Source organism: Salmo salar, chromosome ssa13 (assembly GCF_905237065.1).
Source record: "Salmo salar chromosome ssa13, Ssal_v3.1, whole genome shotgun sequence".
In the NCBI taxonomy this organism is placed as follows: Eukaryota; Metazoa; Chordata; class Actinopteri; order Salmoniformes; family Salmonidae; genus Salmo; species Salmo salar.
Window position 1 is genome coordinate 81,423,017 of NC_059454.1, and position 20,795 is coordinate 81,443,811.

Consider the following 20,795-nt stretch of genomic DNA (forward strand, 5'->3'; position numbering starts at 1 on the left):
AGTACAGGCCTCGGTGTAAAGATCATTCTTTCGACGATAAACACGAATCCGACCATCAGCCCTGGTGAGACAAAACCACGACTCGTCAGTAAAGAGCACTTTTTGCCAGTCCTGTCTGGTCCAGCAACGGTGGGTTTCTGCCCATAGGCGACGACGTTGCCGGTGATGTCTGGTGAGGATCTGCCTTACAACAGGCCTACAAGCCCTCAGTCCAGCCTCTCTCAGCCTATTGTGGACAGTCTGAGCACTGATGGAGGGATTGTGCATTCCTGGTGTAACTCGGGCAATTGTTGTTGCCATCCTGTACCTGTCCCTCAGGTGTGATGTTTGAATGTACCGATCCTGTGCAGGTGTTGTTACACGTGGTCTGCCACTGTGAGGACGATCAGCTGTCCGTCCTGTCTCCCTGTAGCGCTGTCTTAGGCATCTCACAGTACATACATTGCAAATTATTGCCCTGGCCACATCTGCAGTCCTCATGCCTCCTTGCAGTATGCCTAAGGCACATTCACACAGATGAGCAGGGACCCTGGGCATCTTTCTTTGGTGTTTTTCAGAGTCATTAGAAAGGCCTCTTTAGTGTCCTAAGTTTTCATAACTGTGACCTTAATTGCCTACTGTCTGTAAACTGTTAAGACACTAACGACCGATCCACAGGTGCATGTTCATTAAGTATTCATGGTTCATTGAACAAGCATGAGAAACAATGGTTAAACCCTTTACAATGAAGATGTGTGAAGTTATTTGGATTTTTACAAACTATCTTTGAAAGACAGGGTCCTGAAAAAGGGACGTTTCTTTTTTTGCTGAGTTTATATTTAAATATTTCCAATTTCATAAAATGTTGTTACATGTAGTCTTTTGGTTCAACCATAATGCATAATAAGCATCATAAACAGGGGGAACATATTGGGTGTACTCTGATAAGCTGTAGAAAGAACACATTCATTTACAAGACCTGTTCACAGAAAATACAATTGGTCATAAGATGGGCCTGAGATCAAAGTCAATATTCAGAACACTAGGGGTCAGTGTGTTTAAAATAGGATATCCAGTAGGCCTCCCTCTGTAATAGTAGGATCTCCATGTTACCTCCTCTCCTTGGTAGAGCAACATGCTCAATGCCTGTGTATTTGAGGGAGGAGATGGGATGGTTAGCTTCAACAAAGTGAGCTGCTATTGGATAGTTAGTGTTCTTACACCTGATAGAGCTGCGGTGTTCAGCTATGCATTGTTTTAATTGTCTTTTTGTTTGTCCTACGTAGGCTTTCCCACATGTACAGGCGATGAGATAGATTACTCCCTTTGTCTTGCATGAGATGATACCCCTAACAGGAATTTTTCAACATCTATGTGGGAGTCTGAAGAAGGATGTTTTTGTAGTGCTATTGCGCTGTGCCTATGAGCTACATTTGTAGTTTCTATTTGGAATGGGTGTCAAGAGTGTCTGAGTGAGCTCAGGGGGCAGGTCAGATCTCACCAAGTTATCCCCAATATTGTGACCATGCTTATAGATAATACCAGTTCAGCGAGTTGCAAGATGCAGTTATTGGATGGAGCAAGGGTAGAGTCTCTGCAGTGCCTGCAAGGCTCCAGTGTGTGGGATGTTAGTGTACAAGCTCTCCACATCAAAACTGGCCAGCAGGGTGCCCTCTGGTATCCTTCCTAAGCCCTCTATCAATGAGATTTTTATTTCACCTTTATTTAACCAGGTAGGTAAGTTGAGAAAAAGTTCTCATTTACGATTGCGACCTGGCCAAGATAAAGCAAAGCAGTTCGACACATACAACAACACAGAGTTAAACATGGAGTAAAATAAACATATAATACAGTAGAAAAATAAGTCTATATACAATGTGAGCAAATGAGGTGAGATAAGGGAGGTAAAGGCAAAAATGGCCATGGTGGCAAAGTAAATACAATATAGCAAGTAAAACACTGGAATGGTAGATTTGCAGTGGAAGAAAGTGCAAAGTAGAAATAGAAATAATTGGGTGCAAAGGAGCAAAATAAATAATGAATACAGTAGGGGAAGAGGTAGTTGTATGGGCTAGATTATAGATGGGCTATGTACAGGTGCAGTGATCTGTGAGCTGCTCTGACAGCTGGTGCTTAAAGCTAGTGAGGGAGATATGTGTTTCCAGTTTCAGAGATTTTTGTAGTTCGTTCCAGTCATTGGCAGCAGAGAACTGGAAGGAGAGACGGCCAAAGGAGGAATTGGCTTTGGAGGTGGCAGAGAGATATACCTGCTGGACCGCGTGCTACAGGTGGGTGCTGCTATGGTGACCAGTGGTCTTGTAGATGACCTGGAGCCAGTGGGTTTGGCGACGAGTATGAAGCGAGGGCCAGCCAACGAGAGCATACAGGTCGCAGTGGTGGGTAGTATATGGGGCTTTGGTGACAAAACGGATGGCACTGTGATAGACTGCATCCAGTTTATTGAGTAGGGTATTGGAGGCTATTTTGTAAATGACATCGCCGAAGTCGAGGATCGGTAGGATGGTCAGTTTTACGAGGGTATGTTTGGCAGCATGAGTGAAGGATGCTTTGTTGCAAAATAGGAAGCCAATTCTAGATTTAACTTTGGATTGGAGAGGTTTGATGTGGAAGGAGAGCATACAGTCTAACCAGACACCTAGGTATTTGTAGTTGTCCACATATTCTAAGTCAGAACCGTCCAGAGTAGTGATGCTGGACGGGCGGGCAGGTTCAGGCAGCGATCGGTTGAAGAGCATGCATTTAGTTTTACTTGTATTTAAGAGCAGTTGGAGGCCACAGAAGGAGAGTTGTATGGCATTGAAGCTCGTCTGGAGGGTTGTTAACACAGTGTCCAAAGAAGGGCCAGAAGTATACAGAATGGTGTCATCTGCGTAGAGGTGGATCAGAGACTCACCAGCAGCAAGAGCGACATCATTGATGTATACAGAGAAAAGAGTTGGCCCAAGAATTGAACCCTGTGGCACCCACATAGAGACTACCAGAGGCCCGGACAACAGGCCATCCGATTTGACACATTGAACTCTATCAGAGAAGTAGTTGGTGAACCAGGCGAGGCAATCATTTGAGAAACCAAGGCTATTGAGTCTGCCGATGAGGATGTGGTGATTGACAGAGTCAAAAGCCTTGGCCAGGTCAATGAATACGGCAGCACAGTATTGTTTCTTATCGATGGCGGTTACGATATCGTTTAGGACAGTGTGGCTGAGGTGCACCCATGACCAGCTCTAAAACCAGATTGCAGAGTGGAGAAGGTGCGGTGGAATTCGAAATGGTCGGTAATCTGTTTGTTGACTTGGCTTTCGAAGACCTTAGAAAGGCAGGGTAGGATAGATATAGGTCTGTAGCAGTTTGGGTCAAGAGTGTCCCCTCCTTTGAAGAGGGGGATGACAGCAGCTGCTTTCCAATCTTTTAGAATCTCAGACAACAAGAAAGAGAGGTTGAACAGGCTAGTAATAGGGGTTGCAACAATTTCGACAGATAATTTTAGAAAGAAAGGGTCCAGATTGTCTAGCCCGGCTGATTTGTAGGGGTCCAGATTTTGCAGCTCTTTCAGAACATCAACTGACTGGATTTGAGAGAAGGAGAAATGGGGAAGTCTTGGGCGAGTAGCAGTGGGGGGTGCAGTGCTGTTGACCGCGGTAGGGATAGCCCGGTGGAAAACATGTCCCAGTTTAGGTGACCTAGCAGCACGAGCTCTGAAGATAGATGGGGGGCAATCAGTTCACATATGGTGTCCAGAGCACAGCTGGGGTCAGAGAGTGGTCTATAGCAGCCGGCAACGGTGAGAGACTTGTTTTTAGAGAGATGGATTTTTAAAAGTAGAAGTTCAAATTGTTTGGGTACAGACCTGGATAGTAGGACAGAACTCTGCAGGCTATCTCTGCAGTAGATTGCAACACCGCCCCCTTTGGCCGTTCTATCTTGTCTGAAAATGTTGTAGTTAGGGATGAAGATTTCAGAGTTTTTGGTGGACTTCCTAAGCCAGGATTCAGACATGGCTAGGACATCCGGGTTGGCAGAGTGTGCTAAAGCAGTGAATAAAACAAACTTAGGGAGGAGGCTTCTAATGTTAACATGCATGAAACCAAGGCTATTACGGTTACAGAAGTCATCAAAAGAGAGCGCCTGGGGAATAAGAGTGGAGCTAGGCACGCAGGGCCTGGATTCACCTCTACATCACCAGAGGAACAGAGGAGGAGTATGATAAGGGTACTGCTAAAAGCTATGAGAATTGGTCGTTTATGACGTCCGGAATAAAGAGTAAAAGGAGCAGGTTTCTGGGGGCGATAAAATAGCTTCAAGGTATAATGTACAGACAAAGGTATGGTAGGATGTGAATACAGTGGAGGTAAACCTAGGCATTGAGTGATGATGAGAGAGATATTGTCTCTAGAAACATCTTTGAAACCAGAAGATGTGTGGCTGGTGGAGCTGAAAAGTTGGATAAGGTATAATGAGCTGGGCGAGAGGCTCTACAGTGAAATAAGCCAATAAACACTAACCAGAAGAGCAATGGACAAGGCATATTGACAGTAAGGAGAGACATGCTTAGCCGAGTGATCATAAATGTCCAAGTGAGATTCAGACAGCTAGCCGGGCCATAGGTAGCAAGCTGGCAGAAGATGGAGGGAGGTCAGATCATATGACTAGTGTCTTTGACATAAGATGGGAGATTCTCAACCATCGGTTTAATGTGGTGGTCCAAAAATGTAGAAATGTTGGACGTCACAGAGTCAATTGCTGCTACAATGGGTCTACCTGGGGGAGGAGAAACTTGTTTTTGTAATTTAGCGACTGTATAAAAAGTTGGTATCTTAGGAAATTTCACACATAGAAATTCACATAATTTTTTTGTGATTTGTCCTGATTCCAAATAGCTTTCCACTGTGGATGTGAAATTATGCTGGAATTCTAAGGTAGGGTCTTGATTCAGTTTGTGATAGAAGTCACCTTTAGATAGTTGTCGACGACATTCATTCACATTTTCACATTTGTTTTGTATACAAATTCCTCCTCCTTTGTCACATTTATTCATGATAATCTAAGGATCTGATTGTAAGTACTTAAGAGCCATTCTCTCGTCTCTACTCAGGTTATCATAGGATTTGTGTTTCTGTTTGTCTTTCAGTAGGTCACATACATAATTTTCAACAATCCTGCAGAAGGTTTCTATGGATGCATTGCGTTTGGGGGGAGGTACGAATGAACCTTTTGCTCTAAATGTGATTCTCTCAGAGTTCTCAGGTACCTCAGAAGGCTCCATCTCCTGCTTGACTCACGGTAGGGCAGGTAAGCCTATTGATTAACATGGTAGACCTATGTGTATATCTCATTGAGGATGACATTTCAAGTGGGGTTTTGTAAGTTTCACTCTTATCAAAGAACTCACACAATCTCAGATTACGTAAAGTTGAATAGATCTATCTGGATGTCAAAGTCATCAATGTATGTAGTAGGTGCAAATGATAACCCCTTATTGAGAACACTAAAGTGGTAAGCTGAAGACATTTAGCGCCTGTTGAACTGGGGGCCCGTCCTGGATCTCAATTGGTAGGTATCGCAGGGTGGTAGTGGATTTCCTCTTCCCCCGACTTACGTACTGGGGGTGTTGTCCTCGACATTGTCCCCAGTGTCCCCGCCCTCTGTTGTAGGAAAAACGCTCACCATCGTAGAGGAGCCAGAGGTAGCGCTATATGTGGATAGATGGTCTGACAGAGGGACTCTGCGTCTGTCAACGGCTTGTCTCTTCCTGTTTTGTGGTTTCTTGTGCTCAGGATCTCACCAGGGGTATATTAGTCCGTTGTTCTTTTCTTCCAAATCGCGTTTAAACTCGTTCATTTTCCTCTCCCTCAGTTCGGTCATAATCTTGGTCTGAACGTCAACGTTACTCTTAATGAGATCATCCAGTTTGATTGGATCATGAAGCTTGTCTCGTAGAGCTTGATGTGAATTGTCAACGGAAGTTTCGATCTCTGTAATATCCTTTTTGAGTTGTTCAATGAACAGTCATCAGGTCCAGTGAACATTTGTTAAGTATATCACACCGTCGTTCAAAAAACTCTTCAGTGCGTTGGCCAAGTAAAGGCTCTTTTTGCCAACGTAATCGTGTGGGATAGCTCCATTTCGAACATACTCACTTAAAGTGACAATGTGTGTTCTAGTTTTGTTAGATGAACAGTCTTGGAATTCTTTAAAAAGATTTTCCCAGGTGCCTTCTGGCTGATCAAATAAAGACTCTGTTAATAAGATGTTGTCTCGTTGTTGTTGGCTGTATTCAAAAAGACTCCAGTGGGCATCGTTTGAGTTTGGTTCAGTTCCCATGTTGGCTAGGGAGTTGAAGTTAACAGGAACTCAATTCATTCCTAACTCTGTTAAATGAGAGTTCTGAATAGCTCAAACGAACCATTCAGACTGATGAGAGAAAAATAAATTACCTGGACTTATGAATCATCAAAGAGAATGATGCATTACAAACAGACTTATACACAAAACCCACAGACCGCAATACCCTGCTATGTCTGAATCATATGCATCCCCTTCCCTCCATAATGGTTTACCATATAGCCAGTTATGCAGGGTTAAACGAATCTGTGGCCACCAGTCAGATTTTGACAGCAATGCTAAGAAAATGACAGATACATTGAAAATGAGAGGCTACAAGGACAAAACTCTTAATGCTGCAATGATGAAAATATCTCAAAAACCAAGAGAGGAATTGCAAAAAACTAAACCAAACACGAAAAACAACGCAACAGTGTTTTGCAGTAAGTACACCAAGTGTTCGGGAGAAAATGAAAGCAATCCTGAAAAAGCACTGGCATATCAGACAAAAACATTGCACAGGAGCCCCCACTGGTGGTCTATAAGCGTGATCGCAAATATTAAGGATAGCTTGATGAGATCTGACCTGCCCCCTGAGCCCACTAAGACACTCTTGACACCCATTCCAAATGGGAACTACAAATGTGCCTCATGCGCACAGTGCAATAGCACTACAAAAACATCCTTCTCCAGACTCCCACATACAGGTTGAAAAATCCCTATTATGGGTATCATCTCATGCAAGACAAAGGGAGTAATCTATCTCATCACCTGTACATGTGGGAAAGCCTACGTAGGACAAACAAAAAGACAATTAAAACAACGCATAGTAAGAACACTAACTATCCAATAGCAGCTCACTTTGTTGAAGCTAACCATCCCATCTCCTCCCTCAAATACACAGGCATTGAGCATGTTTCTCTACCAAGGAGAGGAGGTAACATGGAGATCCTACTATTACAGAGGGAGGCCTACTGGATATCCCATTTTAAACACACTGACCCCTAGTGTTCTGAATATTGACTTTGATCTCAGGCCCATCTTATGACCAATTATATTTCCTGTAAACAGGTCTTGTAAATTAATGTATTCTTTCTACAGCTTATCAGAGTACACCCAATATGTTCCCCCTGTTTATGATGCTTATTATGCATTATGGTTGAACCAAAAGACTACATGTAACAACATGTTTTAATGAAATTGGAAATATTTATAGGTGAAATGAAATGAATCAATATTGTATGTTGATGCTAATGTTATGCTAATGATAACAATGGCATAATATATTCAATATGCTGTGCGCTGTAGTCTTTTAACAGTTTAGCTCAATTAATTCTGATCAACCTAGAAATTACGACACACCCCTCACTACTGTCATTGGTTGCACTAATTCCACTGTTTGTCTACATAACCTGGTTCAAGCATTCATGACATTACCCTGAAGAAGGCACAGTGAGGCCTAAACGTTGGTGTTTTTTTTTTTATACTGGGAGGTTATTGATATGGACCGTGCGACTCTCTTGTTATTATAGTAAAGTACTTAAGTAAAAAATACTTTAAAGTACTACTTAAGTGGTTTTTTGAGGTATCTGTACTTCACTTTACTATTTATATTTTTGACTACTTTTACTTTTACTTCACTACATTACTAAAGAAAAGAATGTACATTTTACTCCATACATTTTCCCTGACACCCAAAAGTATTCGTCACATTTTTAATGCTTAGCAGCACAGGAAAATGGTCCAATTTACGCACTTATCAACAGAAAGTCCTTGGTCATCCATACTACCTCTGATCTGACGGACTCATTAAACACACATGCTTCGTTTGTAAATTATGTCTAAATGTTGGCTATGCGTAAAAAAAAAAATGTTTTTAATAAATGGTGCCAACTTTTACTCAAGTACTTTTTACTGGGTGACTCACTTTTACTATATATTTTTTATTTTTCTATTAAGGTACAGTGCCTTCGGAAAGTATTCAGACCCCTTTACTTTTTCCACATTTTGTTACGTTACAGCCTTTTTCTAAAATTTATTAAATTGTTTTTTTACCTCATCAATCTACATAATGACAGAAAAATTGAAATATCACATTTACATACTGTAAGTATTCAGACCCTTTACTCAGTACTTTGTTGAAGCACCTTTGGCAGCGATTACAGCCTTGAGTCTTCTTGAGTATGATGCTACAAGCTTGTCACACCTGTATTTGGGGAGTTACTCCCATTCTTCTCTGCAGTTCCTCTCAAGCTCTGTCAGGTTGGAAGGGGAGCGTCGCTGCAAAGCTATTTTCAGGTCTCTCCAGACATGTTCGATCAGGTTCAAGTTCGGGCTCTGGCTGGGCCACTCAAGGACATTCAGAGACTTGTCCCGAAGCCACTCCTGCGTTGTCTTGGCTGTGTGCTTAGTGTTGTGAACTTTCGCCCCAGTCTGAGGTCCAGAGTGCTCTGGAGCAGGTTTTCATCAAGGATCTCTCTCTGTACTTTGATCCGTTCATATTTCCCTCGATCCTGACTAGTCTCCCAGTCCCTGCTGCTGAAAAACATCCCTACAGTATGATGCAGCCACCACCATGCTTCACCGTAGGAATGGTGCTTGGTTTCCTCCAGAAGTGACACTCGGCATTCAGGTCAAACAGTTCAATCTTGGTTTCATCAGACCAGAGAATCTTGTTTCTCGTGGTCGGAGACCTTTAGGTGCCTTTTGGCAAACTCCAAGCAGGCTGTCATGTGCCTTTTACTGAGGAGTGGCTTCCGTCTGGCCACTCTACCATAAAGGCCTGATTTGCAGCCATTTGCAGAGATGGCTGTCCTTCTGGAACGTTCTCCCATCTAAACAAAATAAACTCTGGAGCTCTGTCAGAGTGACCATCAAGTTCTTGGTCACCTCCCTGACCAAGGCCCTTCTCCCTCGATTGCTCAGATTGGTGGTTCAAAACTTCTTCCATTTAAGAATGATGGAGACCACTGTGTTCTTGGGGACCATAAGTGCTGCAGAAACGTTTTGGTACCCTTCCCCAGATCTGTGCCTCGACACAATCCTGTCTCGGTGGTCTACAGACAATTCCTTCGACCTCATAGCTTGGTTTTTTCTCTGACATCACTGTCAACTGAGAACCTTATATAGACAGGTGTGTGTCTTTCCAAATCATTGCCAATCAATTGAATTTACCACAGATGGATTCCAATCAAGTTGTAGAAACATCTCAAGGGTGATCAATGGAAACAGGATGCACTGAGTCTCATAGAAAAGTGTCTGAATGCTTATGTGAATAAGGTATTTATTTTCATACATATATATACTGCTCAAAAAAAATAAAGGGAACACTTAAACAACACAATGTAACTCCAAGTCAATCACACTTCTGTGAAATCAAACTGTCCACTTAGGAAGCAACACTGATTGACAATACATTTCACATGCTGTTGTGCAAATGGAATAGACAACAGGTGGAAATTATAGGCAATTAGCAAGACACCCCCAATAAAGGAGTGGTTCTGCAGGTGGTGACCACAGACCACTTCTCAGTTCCTATGCTTCCTGGCTGATGTTTTGGTCACTTTTGAATGCTAGCGGTGCTTTCACTCTAGTGGTAGCATGAGATGGAGTCTACAACCCACACAAGTGGCTCAGGTAGTGCAGCTCATCCAGGATGGCACATCAATGCGAGCTGTGGCAAGAAGGTTTGCTGTGTCTGTCAGTGTAGTGTACAGAGCATGGAGGCGCTACCAGGAGACAGGCCAGTACATCAGGAGACGTGGAGGAGGCCGTAGGAGGGCAACAACCCAGCAGCAGGACCGCTACCTCCGCCTTTGTGCAAGGAGGAGCAGGAGGAGCACTGCCAGAGCCCTGCAAAATGACCTCCAGCAGGCCACAAATGTGCATGTGTCTGCTCAAACGGTCAGAAACAGACTCCATGAGGGTGGTATGAGGGCCCGATGTCCACAGGTGGGGGTTGTGCTTACAGCCCAACACCGTGCAGGACGTTTGGCATTTGCCAGAGAACACCAAGATTGGCAAATTCGCCACTGGCGCCCTGTGCTCTTCACAGATGAAAGCAGGTTCACACTGAGCACATGTGACAGACGTGACAGAGTCTGGAGACGCCGTGGAGAACATTCTGCTGCCTGCAACATCCTCCAGCATGACCGGTTTGGCAGTGGGTCAGTCATGGTGTGGGGTGGCATTTCTTTGGGGGGCCGCACAGCCCTCCATGTGCTCACCAGATGTAGCCTGACTGCCATTAGGTACCGAGATGAGATCCTCAGACCCCTTGTGAGACCATATGCTGGTGCGGTTGGCCCTGGGTTCCTCCTAATGCAAGACAATGCTAGACCTCATGTGGCTGGAGTGTGTCAGCAGTTCCTGCAAGAGGAAGGCATTGATGCTATGGACTGGCCCGCCCGTTCCCCAGACCTGAATCCAATTGAGCACATCTGGGACATCATGTCTCGCTCCATCCACCAACACCACGTTGCACCACAGACTGTCCAGGAGTTGGCGGATGCTTTAGTCCAGGTCTGGGAGGAGATCCCTCAGGAGACCATCCGCCACCTCATCAGGAGCATGCCCAGGCGTTGTAGGGAGGTCATACAGGCACGTGGAGGCCACACCCACTACTGAGCCTCATTTTGACTTGTTTTAAGGACATTACATCAAAGTTGGATCAGCCTGTAGTGTGGTTTTCCACTTTAATTTTGAGTGTGACTCCAAATCCAGACCTCCATGGGATGATAAATTGGATTTCCATTGATTATTTTTGTGTGATTTTGTACTTATTTCAAAACTGTTATTTTGAAATGCTGAATAGAAATAATAATTGATGGTCAATATAATTTTCCATACAGTATTTGACTATTACCTGACATGCACCATTTTTTTTAAAATATAACTTGTATCCAATGGCAGGTTGTGAGCATGTTGAGAAGTATTTCAGTCTTAGTTTCATAATCCTTATACAGTAGGCTACACACGTAGGACAAATAATCAGAAATAGGGGTATTGTAAAGCAGTTGGCTACTGTAAAAATGTAGCATGGTATCAAATCAAATCACATTTATTTGTCATATACACATGGTTAGCAGGTGTTAATGCAAGTGTAGCGAAATGCTTGTGCTTCTAGTTCCGACCATGCAGTAATATCTAACAAGTCATATAACCTAACAATTCCACAACAACTACCTTGTACACACAAGTGTAAAGGAATGAATACGAATATGTACATAAAAATATATAAATGAGTGATGGCCGAACAGCATAGGCAAGATGCAGTAGATGGTATGGAGTACAGTATATACATATGAGATGAGTAATGTAGGTTATGAAAACATATAAAGCGGCATTGTTTAAGGTGGCTAGTGATACATCTAATTACATCAAGATGCCAAGATGCAGTAGATGGTATAGCGTACAGTATATACATATGAGATGAATAATGTAGGTTATGTAAACATTATATAATATAAATAATATAAAGTGGCTAAAATATAAAGTGGCTTTTCCCATTATTAAAGTGGTTTGAGTTGAGTCAGTATGTTGGCAGCAGCCACTCAATGTTAGTGATGGCTGTTTAACAGTCTGATGGCCTTGAGATAGAAGCTGTTTTTCAGTCTCTCGGTTCCAGCTTTGATGCACCTGTACTGACCTCGCCTTCTGGATGTTAGCGGGGTGAACAGGCAGTGGCTCTGGTGGTTGCTGTCCTTGATGATCTTTTTGGCCTTCCTGTGACATCGGGTTGTGTAGGTGTCCTGGAGGGCAGGTAGTTTGCACCCGGTGATGCGTTGTGCAGACCTCACTACCCTCTGGAGAGCCTTCCGGTTATGGGCGGAGCAGCTGCCGTACCAGGCGGTGATACAGCCTGACAGGATGCTCTCGATTGTGCATCTGTAAGAGTTTGTGAGTGTTTTTGGTGACAAGACAAATTTCTTCAGCCTCCTGAGGTTGAAGAGGCGCTGCTGCGCTTTCTTCACCATGCTGTCTGTGTGGGTGGACCATTTCAGTTTGTCCGTGATGTGTACACCGAGGAACTTAAAACTCTCCACCCTCTCCACTACTGTCCCGTCAATGTAGATAGGGGGCTGCTCCCTCTGCTGTTTCCTGAAGTCCACGATCATCTCTTTTGTTTTGTTGACATTGAGTGTGAGGTTATTTTCCTGACACCACACTCCGAGGGCCCTCACCTCCTCCCTGTAGGCCGTCTCATTGTTGTTGGTAATCAAGCCTACCACTGTAGTGTCGTCTGCAAACTTGATGATTGAGTTGGAGGCGTGCATGGCCACGCAGTCGTGGGTGAACAGGGAGTACAGGAGATGGACTGAGAACGCACCCTTGTGGGGACCCAGTGTTGAGGATGAACCGGGGTGGAGATGTTGTTACCTACCCTCACCACCTTGGGGCGGCCCGTCAGGAAGTCCAGGACCCAGTTGCACAGGGCGGAGCCGAGACCCATGTATTCCATTTCTGCCCCATGCAACATTTTCAACTGATACAGTATCGCCTGTCTCCATGCTTGACAAAATTCATCAGCTTACAGTGAGTGTATCAATGAAATTCAGATAATGAGTGGAATATATTTGCATATGTAACCAAAGTATTTCAGCAGTGAATTGTACACTACACTCCAAATGGTAGCACACAAGAGTGAATCACACTGGCGGATGGAGAATGATGTACAGTATTCACAGCCACATCCATATTTGATTTGGTTTTACCTTCTAACATAAATTGATGTCAAATGGATACATTTATGAGGTACAAATATATAAATGTACTCAGTCAATCAAACGTGCTTCGAGTTTTGAAACATGAGCCATTTTGATGATCTGTTTAGATTTCTGTGCTTGGAGTTGTGAAAATGTACCACATACTTGGGGAAATTGCACCAAAGTGATTGGAGAAGAAAAAAACTGCACTATCCTAATGATGAGACCTGACTCATAAAGTTTCCTTAAGAAGGAAGCAATATTATAGCCTGGAGTAGTCAACGTAAAGCAGTTTCCATTAGGCATGTTAAATCAGAGACCTGTATTTCTCTGCATGGCTGTGATAAACATGAGAAGGCCTCCATGTGAAATTAACAACTTTAATCACTCCCAAACGAGACCAGTCTAACTAGAGCAAGATGAAGCCAGGGATAAATTATATGCTGAGCTCGGTTCTAATGCCGTTCAGTGAAATATAGTTTTGATGTTTATTCACTAATATCTATTCTCATGAACAGGTAAATGTTTGGGTAATCCCAATTGCGACGTCAACTATGGATTTTGTCCACATCCAATCATATTCAGTAGATTTGTTTCAATTGTGAGTATATGGGATAGCGCAATGTAGTGTGTCAAATGTGTATATGTGTGCAAAAAATATTCAGATCTGCTCACCTGTTGCATAGAGTAAAAGCAACGTGAAGAAAACACTGGCCATGTTGCCCAGGTAACAGTCATGCTAATATTCCCTGCCTGTAATATAAAAACAAAAAAGACAATGGCATGGAAACAACCCAGCGGGCAGCAAAATACTGTACACATTCAAACAGACCTGAGCTCTGAACGCTACATTTTTCACCAAGGAATGTTGTGTGAGGAAATCCCCTGTTCACAAAAACACACACATTCTCTGATTGATCGCTGATCAAAGACTCACTACAGCCCAACGACAGAAACAGAAACATTATATCTTAATAACTTATATTCTCTAACAAACATTAATCAAACAAAATATATTGCTGAAACAAAATATATTTCAATAATTGCAGTCTCAGATCCGTCCATTCAGAGTACTGACAGAATCATACTTCCTCCCTAAGTCTTTCCCTCAACAACCAGAAACAAGATCATTTTTAAATTGCATTTTTCTTTAGGAAATATTCCTATTGAGATCCAATGTACATTGACATACATCATTCTAATAACTTACTTGTTGAAGACTCTCAGAGCGATGACTAAAATGGATCCAAGGTTAATTTCCTGTTGAATCAGACCTAGTAAATAGAGGGACTCCACCTTCAGGTGAAACCAAATGTAGCTTCACTCCCCCATATACATCTACCTCTACAGAGAGCAAGGTCCACCCATGTAACAGTCCCCTTATCAGTCACACTTGCATGAGTGAGTGGTTAAGTGTTTGTTTGAGTGTGTGTCAGGGTTTCACCTTCTTGAATAGTGGTTATTGGCATAGTTAAGCCTGCTGGTAGAGCAAAAGGTTACCAGAGAGTCAACTGAGGTAGGTCCTCTACCCAACAGATTACTTTGGGGGGCTTTGACCCCCACATGACACATCTGGGATGTCATGTGGGTGATTAATACCACAGAGCGGTAGTGTTGTGACACAAATACACAACAGTCATTAAGCAGACACACCCATGTGTTGCATTAGCTGCCATGTTTTAGTGTAAGTACAGCCATTTCAATCTGAGGTTTTTCAACATGGGGACACATACTTCTGACCCACATACAGTGCCTTTGGAAAGTATTCAGACCCCTTGACTTTTCCCACATTTTGTTAAATGGATTAAATAAATAGAAATCCTCAGCAATCTACACAAAATACCACATAATGACAAAGCAAAAAAAAGGTTGTTAGCTATTTATTAAATTGAGTTCAGGTATATCCTGTTTCCATTGATCATCCTTGAGATGTTTCTACAACTTGATTGGAGTCCACCTGTGGTAAATACAACTTGATTGGACATGATTTGGAAAGGCACATACCTGTCTATCTAAGGTCCCACAGTTGACAGTGTATGTCAGAGCAAAAACCAAGCCATGAGGACGGAGGAATTCTCCGTAGAGCTCCGAGACAGAATTGTGTCAAGGCACAGATCTGGGGAACGGTACCAAAACATTTCTGCAGCATTGAAGGTCCCCAAGAACACTCCATCATTCTTAAATTGAAGACGTTTGGAACCACCAAGACTCTTCCTAGACCTGGCCGCCTGGCCAAAATAAGCAATCGGGGGAGAAGGGCCTTGGTTAGGAAGGGGACCAAGAACCCGATGGTCACACTGAGAGAGCTCTAGAGAACCTTCAAGAAGGACAACCATCTCTGCAGCACTCAAACAATCAGGCCTTTATGGTAGAGTGGCCAGACGGAAGCCACTCTTCAGTAAAAAGGTACATGACAGCCTGCTTGGAGTTTGTCAAAAAGCACCTAAAGACTCTCAGACCATGAGAAACAAGATTCTCTGGTCTGATGAAACCAAGATTGAACTGAATGCCAAGCATCACATCTGGAAGAAACCTGGCACCATCCCTACGGTGAAGCATGGAGGTGGCAGCATCATACTGTGGGGATGTTTTTTCAGTGACAGGGACTGGGAGACTAGTCCGGATCAAGGGAAAGATGAAAGGAGCAAAAGTACAGAGAGATCCTTTATGAAAACCTGCTCCAGAGTGCTCAGGACCTCAGACTGGGGACGGAGGTTCACCTTCCAACAGGACAATGACCCTAAGCTCACAGCCAAGACAACCCAGGAGTCGCTTCAGGACAAGTCTCTGAATGTCCTTGAGTGGCCCAGCCAGAGCCCGGAATTGAACCCAATCAAAAATCTTTGGAGACCTGAAAATAGCTGTGCAGCAACCGTCCCCATCCAACCTGACAGAGCTTGAGAGGATCTGCAGAGAAGAATGGGAGAAACTCCCAAAATACAGGTGTGCCAAGCTTGTAGTGTAATACCAAAGAAGAATCAAGGCTGTAATCACTGCCAAAGGTGCTTCAACAAAGTACTGAGTAAAAGGTCTGAATACTTATATAAATGTGATATCAGTTTTTTATTTTAATTTATTAGAAAACACTTCTAAAAACCTGTTTTTGCTTTGGCATTGTGGGGTATTGTGTGTAGATTGATGAGGGGAAAAAAACAATTTAATCAATTTTAGAATAAGGCTGTAATGTAACAAAATGTGGAAAAAGTCAAGGGGTCGGGATACTTTCCCTAGTAACAGACTCACCTGTTACTACATCACAGAATCCTTTTTACGCCAAAGCCTTCATGCACAAACATACCATTGTTCGTCCAAACATGGATTTGTGTGTGGTTCTCCTGGCCTTTTGACTAGTTTGTGAAACAAACACACTCACCTGGTGCTTTTAACCTAGGCAGCTGAGAGCCTCCATCGTCTGATTTAGTCAATCACACTGAACAATGGTTAGAATACAAAAACAACATATCTGATAATGACTTATTATACAATGGGTGGTTCTAATCCTGAATACTGATTGGTTAAAACCGCATTCCAGCCGGTGTCTATTCCTCAAGTTACCACTGGCTAAATCTATGACCTTAAAATGCCTATTTACTCTGTTCCATCTGACTGCGCAATCCACTGTCTCATCAGCCCAGCCAGGCAATGTATAAACTTGATCTCCACTATAAAAAGCATCTAGATGTTATCTCACATTTCTTTTAGATTAACATTTAGTTTTCAACTGCGGAGATTTGGATATACCTTCTCTCCGACATTTGCAACATTGTTTACATTTTCAAATTTGATCTCCAGCTGTCCCATAGTAATGAACATGTCGGGAGTCGGGACGAGACACATAGTCAGGCAGCGTTTCTCAGCCAGCAAAATCATGAATCAGCTGGCATCATTTTTATGGATATATACAAAGAAATGTAAATTGAAAAGGTCAAACAATTTTGCAGTCTTTCCAACTTCAGTTTGAAGTGATTGTGTTAGCTGTGTTGTTGACTAGTTCTTCTGAACAACCGTGTCCTGACGAGAGAGCACATTTTCTAAGCCAGGCAAATTGCAGCTCATTAGCTCATTGTTATGGATGTATCCAAATAAATGTCACTAGAAAACAGTTTAAACAAATGCAGCTACTGTTGTTATTCTTCTGCACTGTTTGACGTGACTGTAAGTTAGCCGTAGTTGGCTAGCTAGCAAGCAAGGGATAAGAACGTTGCCAGCCAGTATGGCAATGGAACGTTTCAAACGAATGACTGGGTCACCTCCATAGACACAGAACAAAAAGACTGAATGGCTGGGTCGTGCCTGTGGCAACCGACCCGAAAGAACGAATTACCAGACAGCTTGGGTAGCAATCCTTGTGGAAGGTTGAAATAGTATGAATAAATTCATTAAAAAAAAATCATTTTTAATGAAAATATGTCAGTCATTATTTGAATATGTTAGTAACCCGTTGTGTAAAAGTGATAACGCCCTCGAAGCCGGTGTTTGGAGAATATATTGACATAGTTTGCCGGCCCTCGACATAGTCTCGGGCCTAACAACACTTTTTGGGCATTATCACTTAACCATATGTGGTCAACTCAAGTATTTTGGCACAGGCAAACAATAATATCAGCAAATACAGTAGATCCAGTCAATTATATATTTAACCTACAGCAAACAACATGTATTGTAAAACAACAGGTGAAAAGGCCACGTAGGTCAATATCACACTGGACAGGTGGGTCCGCAGTGCAGGTGTCATCATCACCAGAGTCCAACTGAAGAGTTCACACTCCTACTAGGGTGGCATGTGGTGCACTGACGCACATTTGATGAGTGTGATGGGAGGGATCTAGTCATGTTCAAAGACAAGGTCAAGTGGAGACTGTTTTATGGCTCAGGAGCTGTGTCCATTACTATGGGGTCATTACACAGCAAAGTAGCACCCTATTTATTCCCTGATAAATTACCCAATAATGTCTGTCCATGTCCTGGCTGTTACAAATGGAAAGGCGCACACACACAGAGAATTAGTTTTTTGAATCCCTAATTGCTGTTCACAATTATAATATGTCTAGGGAAGCTATCCATATCCTAATAATTATGATAGATCACACAGCATTTCCATGTAAATGAAAGGAAACACCAATGTTGAAGAGTCAAGTTTCAGTCAGAAATCTCTGAGATGCATTTGTCTCCCTCTACCACTAGAATGCTCTTTAATGTCCTAGATTGGAAAACACTATTTGCCCCTTTTGCTCACGTCTCTCAATTTCTTTTTAGGAGTATCCTTATGTATTTCTCGTAATAAATGTGTTTATGTAGTATATTCATTTAATTATGAAAAGAGACAGAATAGCTTCTCCATTTAAAATTATCGCAAACTACAACCCTGCAAAGGGTAAAAGGACAACATATCCTTGCCTTTTTGTACAATGAAGGTATAGAGACCATATCTGAACATACTAGGGCGACATCTGGTGGATCCTACCTCCCCTGTGGGTAGGAGAAACAAGAACCCCATCTGTCTGTCATTGTTCAACTGTGGCTCCAAGCTTTGGCAGGAAAGTGTACTACAACAGAGTTTATGTATAGAAACATAGCTCCCATCAAAATGGGACAAAATTATAGATTCTCTGCAGATGTATAATACTTAAATTTCATAAATTGAGTATCAATAACCCCATGATGGTGCTAAAACTAGTCACATATTTTTGTCTAGTCACACATTTTAGCTGAGCTTGCAGCATCTAATACAACATTATTGTGATTCATCTGTTTAAAATTAGATCATTGTTCCACATAAAGTTTAGTTTCTTTGGTAATGAAATACCCATACATTTTTATAAAGTATATGTTTTTGCTGAATAGGTCTCTACAGCATATTGAAACTGACAGTGTATCGCACTATGATGATGTCAATGGCCCAGTACCATTAAAATAAATAAAACAGGAATTGCATGAAGGTGGCAGACAAAATGGAGTCCAGACAGGCTTTTATGCCTGTGTCGTAAAGGGCAGGGTGACATATAGAGACCTTGGAATGTCTCCAGACACAGCTGATATTGTATAGGGAGAGAGGAAAGCAGACAAGCATGAAAACAGGAAATAGGTAGTGGCGTTAGGGAGGGGTGGTAGGTCATGCCCTGGAAGTCCCCTGAATCTGGCTGTATGTTGGTTCTGAGGGATCATTACAGCCCTCTTCTCCATTAAAGGTCCTCGTGCTTCCGATGTTATCTAGATCATAAGTTGTAACTCTTCAACATTTATCCATTGACTCCGATGGCTTGAATTCTCCTTAAATATCTTCCTACCATTCTGCTTCTTGCCTCTTTTGCGAGTTTGTCACTGCAGATTGGTTAAGCTCAATTACCCCCCATTGTATTTCACCGATAACAAGCATCGAGACTGGGTTGTGACTAAGAGTTATTTTTCGTAGCAGGTCAGGATAGCCTTTTAGCTAACCCTAACCTTTTCCTTACCTATAGGTGGTGGCCTATAGAAGCCTATTGTCCCATGCTAATTGTCTTGTAGTGTATCTACTAAAAATGTACACTTTAAACTCCAGACAAAGGCTAGAGCAAGTTTGTAAAATATTTCATTTGAATAATATGGCTCATTTGTGGCAAAAATGGGCCAAATTAATATGAAGGGAAAAAAAGATCAGCCAGAGACAAAACAGCTGATAAACATTACAGTATACTGTATGCCTAGGTTTATACCTAGGTGTCTGGTTAGACTGTAAACTCTCCTTCCAGACTCACATTAAGCATCTCCAATCCAAAATGAAATCTAGAATCGGCTTCCTATTTCACTCATGCTGCCAAACATACCCTCATAAAACTGACTATCCTATGGATCCTTGACTTCAGCGATGTAATTTACAAAATAGCCTCCAACACTCTACTCAGCAAACTGGATGTAATCTATCCCAGTGCCATCCGTTTTGTCACCAAAGCCCCATATACCACCCACCACTGCGACCTGTATGCTCTCGTTGGCTGGCCCTCACTTCATATTCGTTGCCAAACCCACTGGCTCCAGGTCATCTATAAGTCTTTGCTAGGTAAAGTCCTGCCTTATCTCAGCTCACTGGTCATCATAGCAGCACCCACCCTTAGCACAAGCTCCAGCAGGTATATTTCACTGGTCATCCCCAAAGCCAACTCCTCCTTTGGCCGCCTTTCCTTCCAGTTCTCTGCTGCCAACTACTGGAATGAATTGTAAAAATCACTGAAGCTGGAGTCATATCTCAGCTCACTAAGTTTAAGCATCAGCTGTCAGAGCAGCTTACCAATCATTGCACCTGTACACAGCCCATCTGTAAAAAGCCCACCCAACTACCTCATCCCCATATTGTTTTTTTTGCTCCTTTGCACCTAGAGTATCTCTACTTGCACATTCACCTTCTGCACCTCTATCACTCTAGTGTTAATGCAAAATTGTAATTATTTCACCACTATGGCACATTTATTGCCTTACCTCCCTAATCTTACTACATTTGCACACACTGTATATCGATTTTTCTATTCTATTTTTCTATTGTGACTGTACGTTTGTTTATCCCATGTGTAACTCTGCGTTGTTTGTGTCGCACTGCTTTGCTTTATCTTGGCCAGGTCGCAGTTGTAGATGAGAACTTGTTCTCAACTGGCCTACCTGGTTAAATAAAGGTGAATAAAAAATAAATAAAATGAAATATTGCCCTAGTTGTGTCTGTTCTTTTGGCATCTCTCCCCATTGAATTTATTACGTTCTTGTTTGTCTCGGTCACCACTACGTTGATCCACACAGAGT

At 42.6% G+C, this 20,795-nt stretch overlaps 1 protein-coding gene across 5 annotated transcripts in view; it reads right to left on the reverse strand.

Moving 5' to 3' along the window:
• igsf5a (immunoglobulin superfamily, member 5a) overlaps positions 1-14,439 on the reverse strand; it is a 36,466-nt gene extending 22,027 nt beyond the window's left edge. For 2 of the 5 annotated variants that reach the window (XM_045692250.1, XM_014137809.2), the window contains exons 1-2: positions 14,236-14,362; positions 13,701-13,778 (exon numbers count right to left, since the gene is read on the reverse strand). In XM_045692250.1, coding sequence (XP_045548206.1) covers positions 13,701-13,743 — 43 coding nt within the window. In that variant the 5' untranslated portion in view covers positions 13,744-13,778; positions 14,236-14,362. Of the gene's footprint in view, positions 1-13,700; positions 13,798-14,235 lie in introns of those variants that run through there. The other 3 variants (XM_014137807.2, XM_014137808.2, XM_045692249.1) reach the window with 3 other exon arrangements.
• Positions 14,440-20,795: the final 6,356 nt, after the last annotated feature.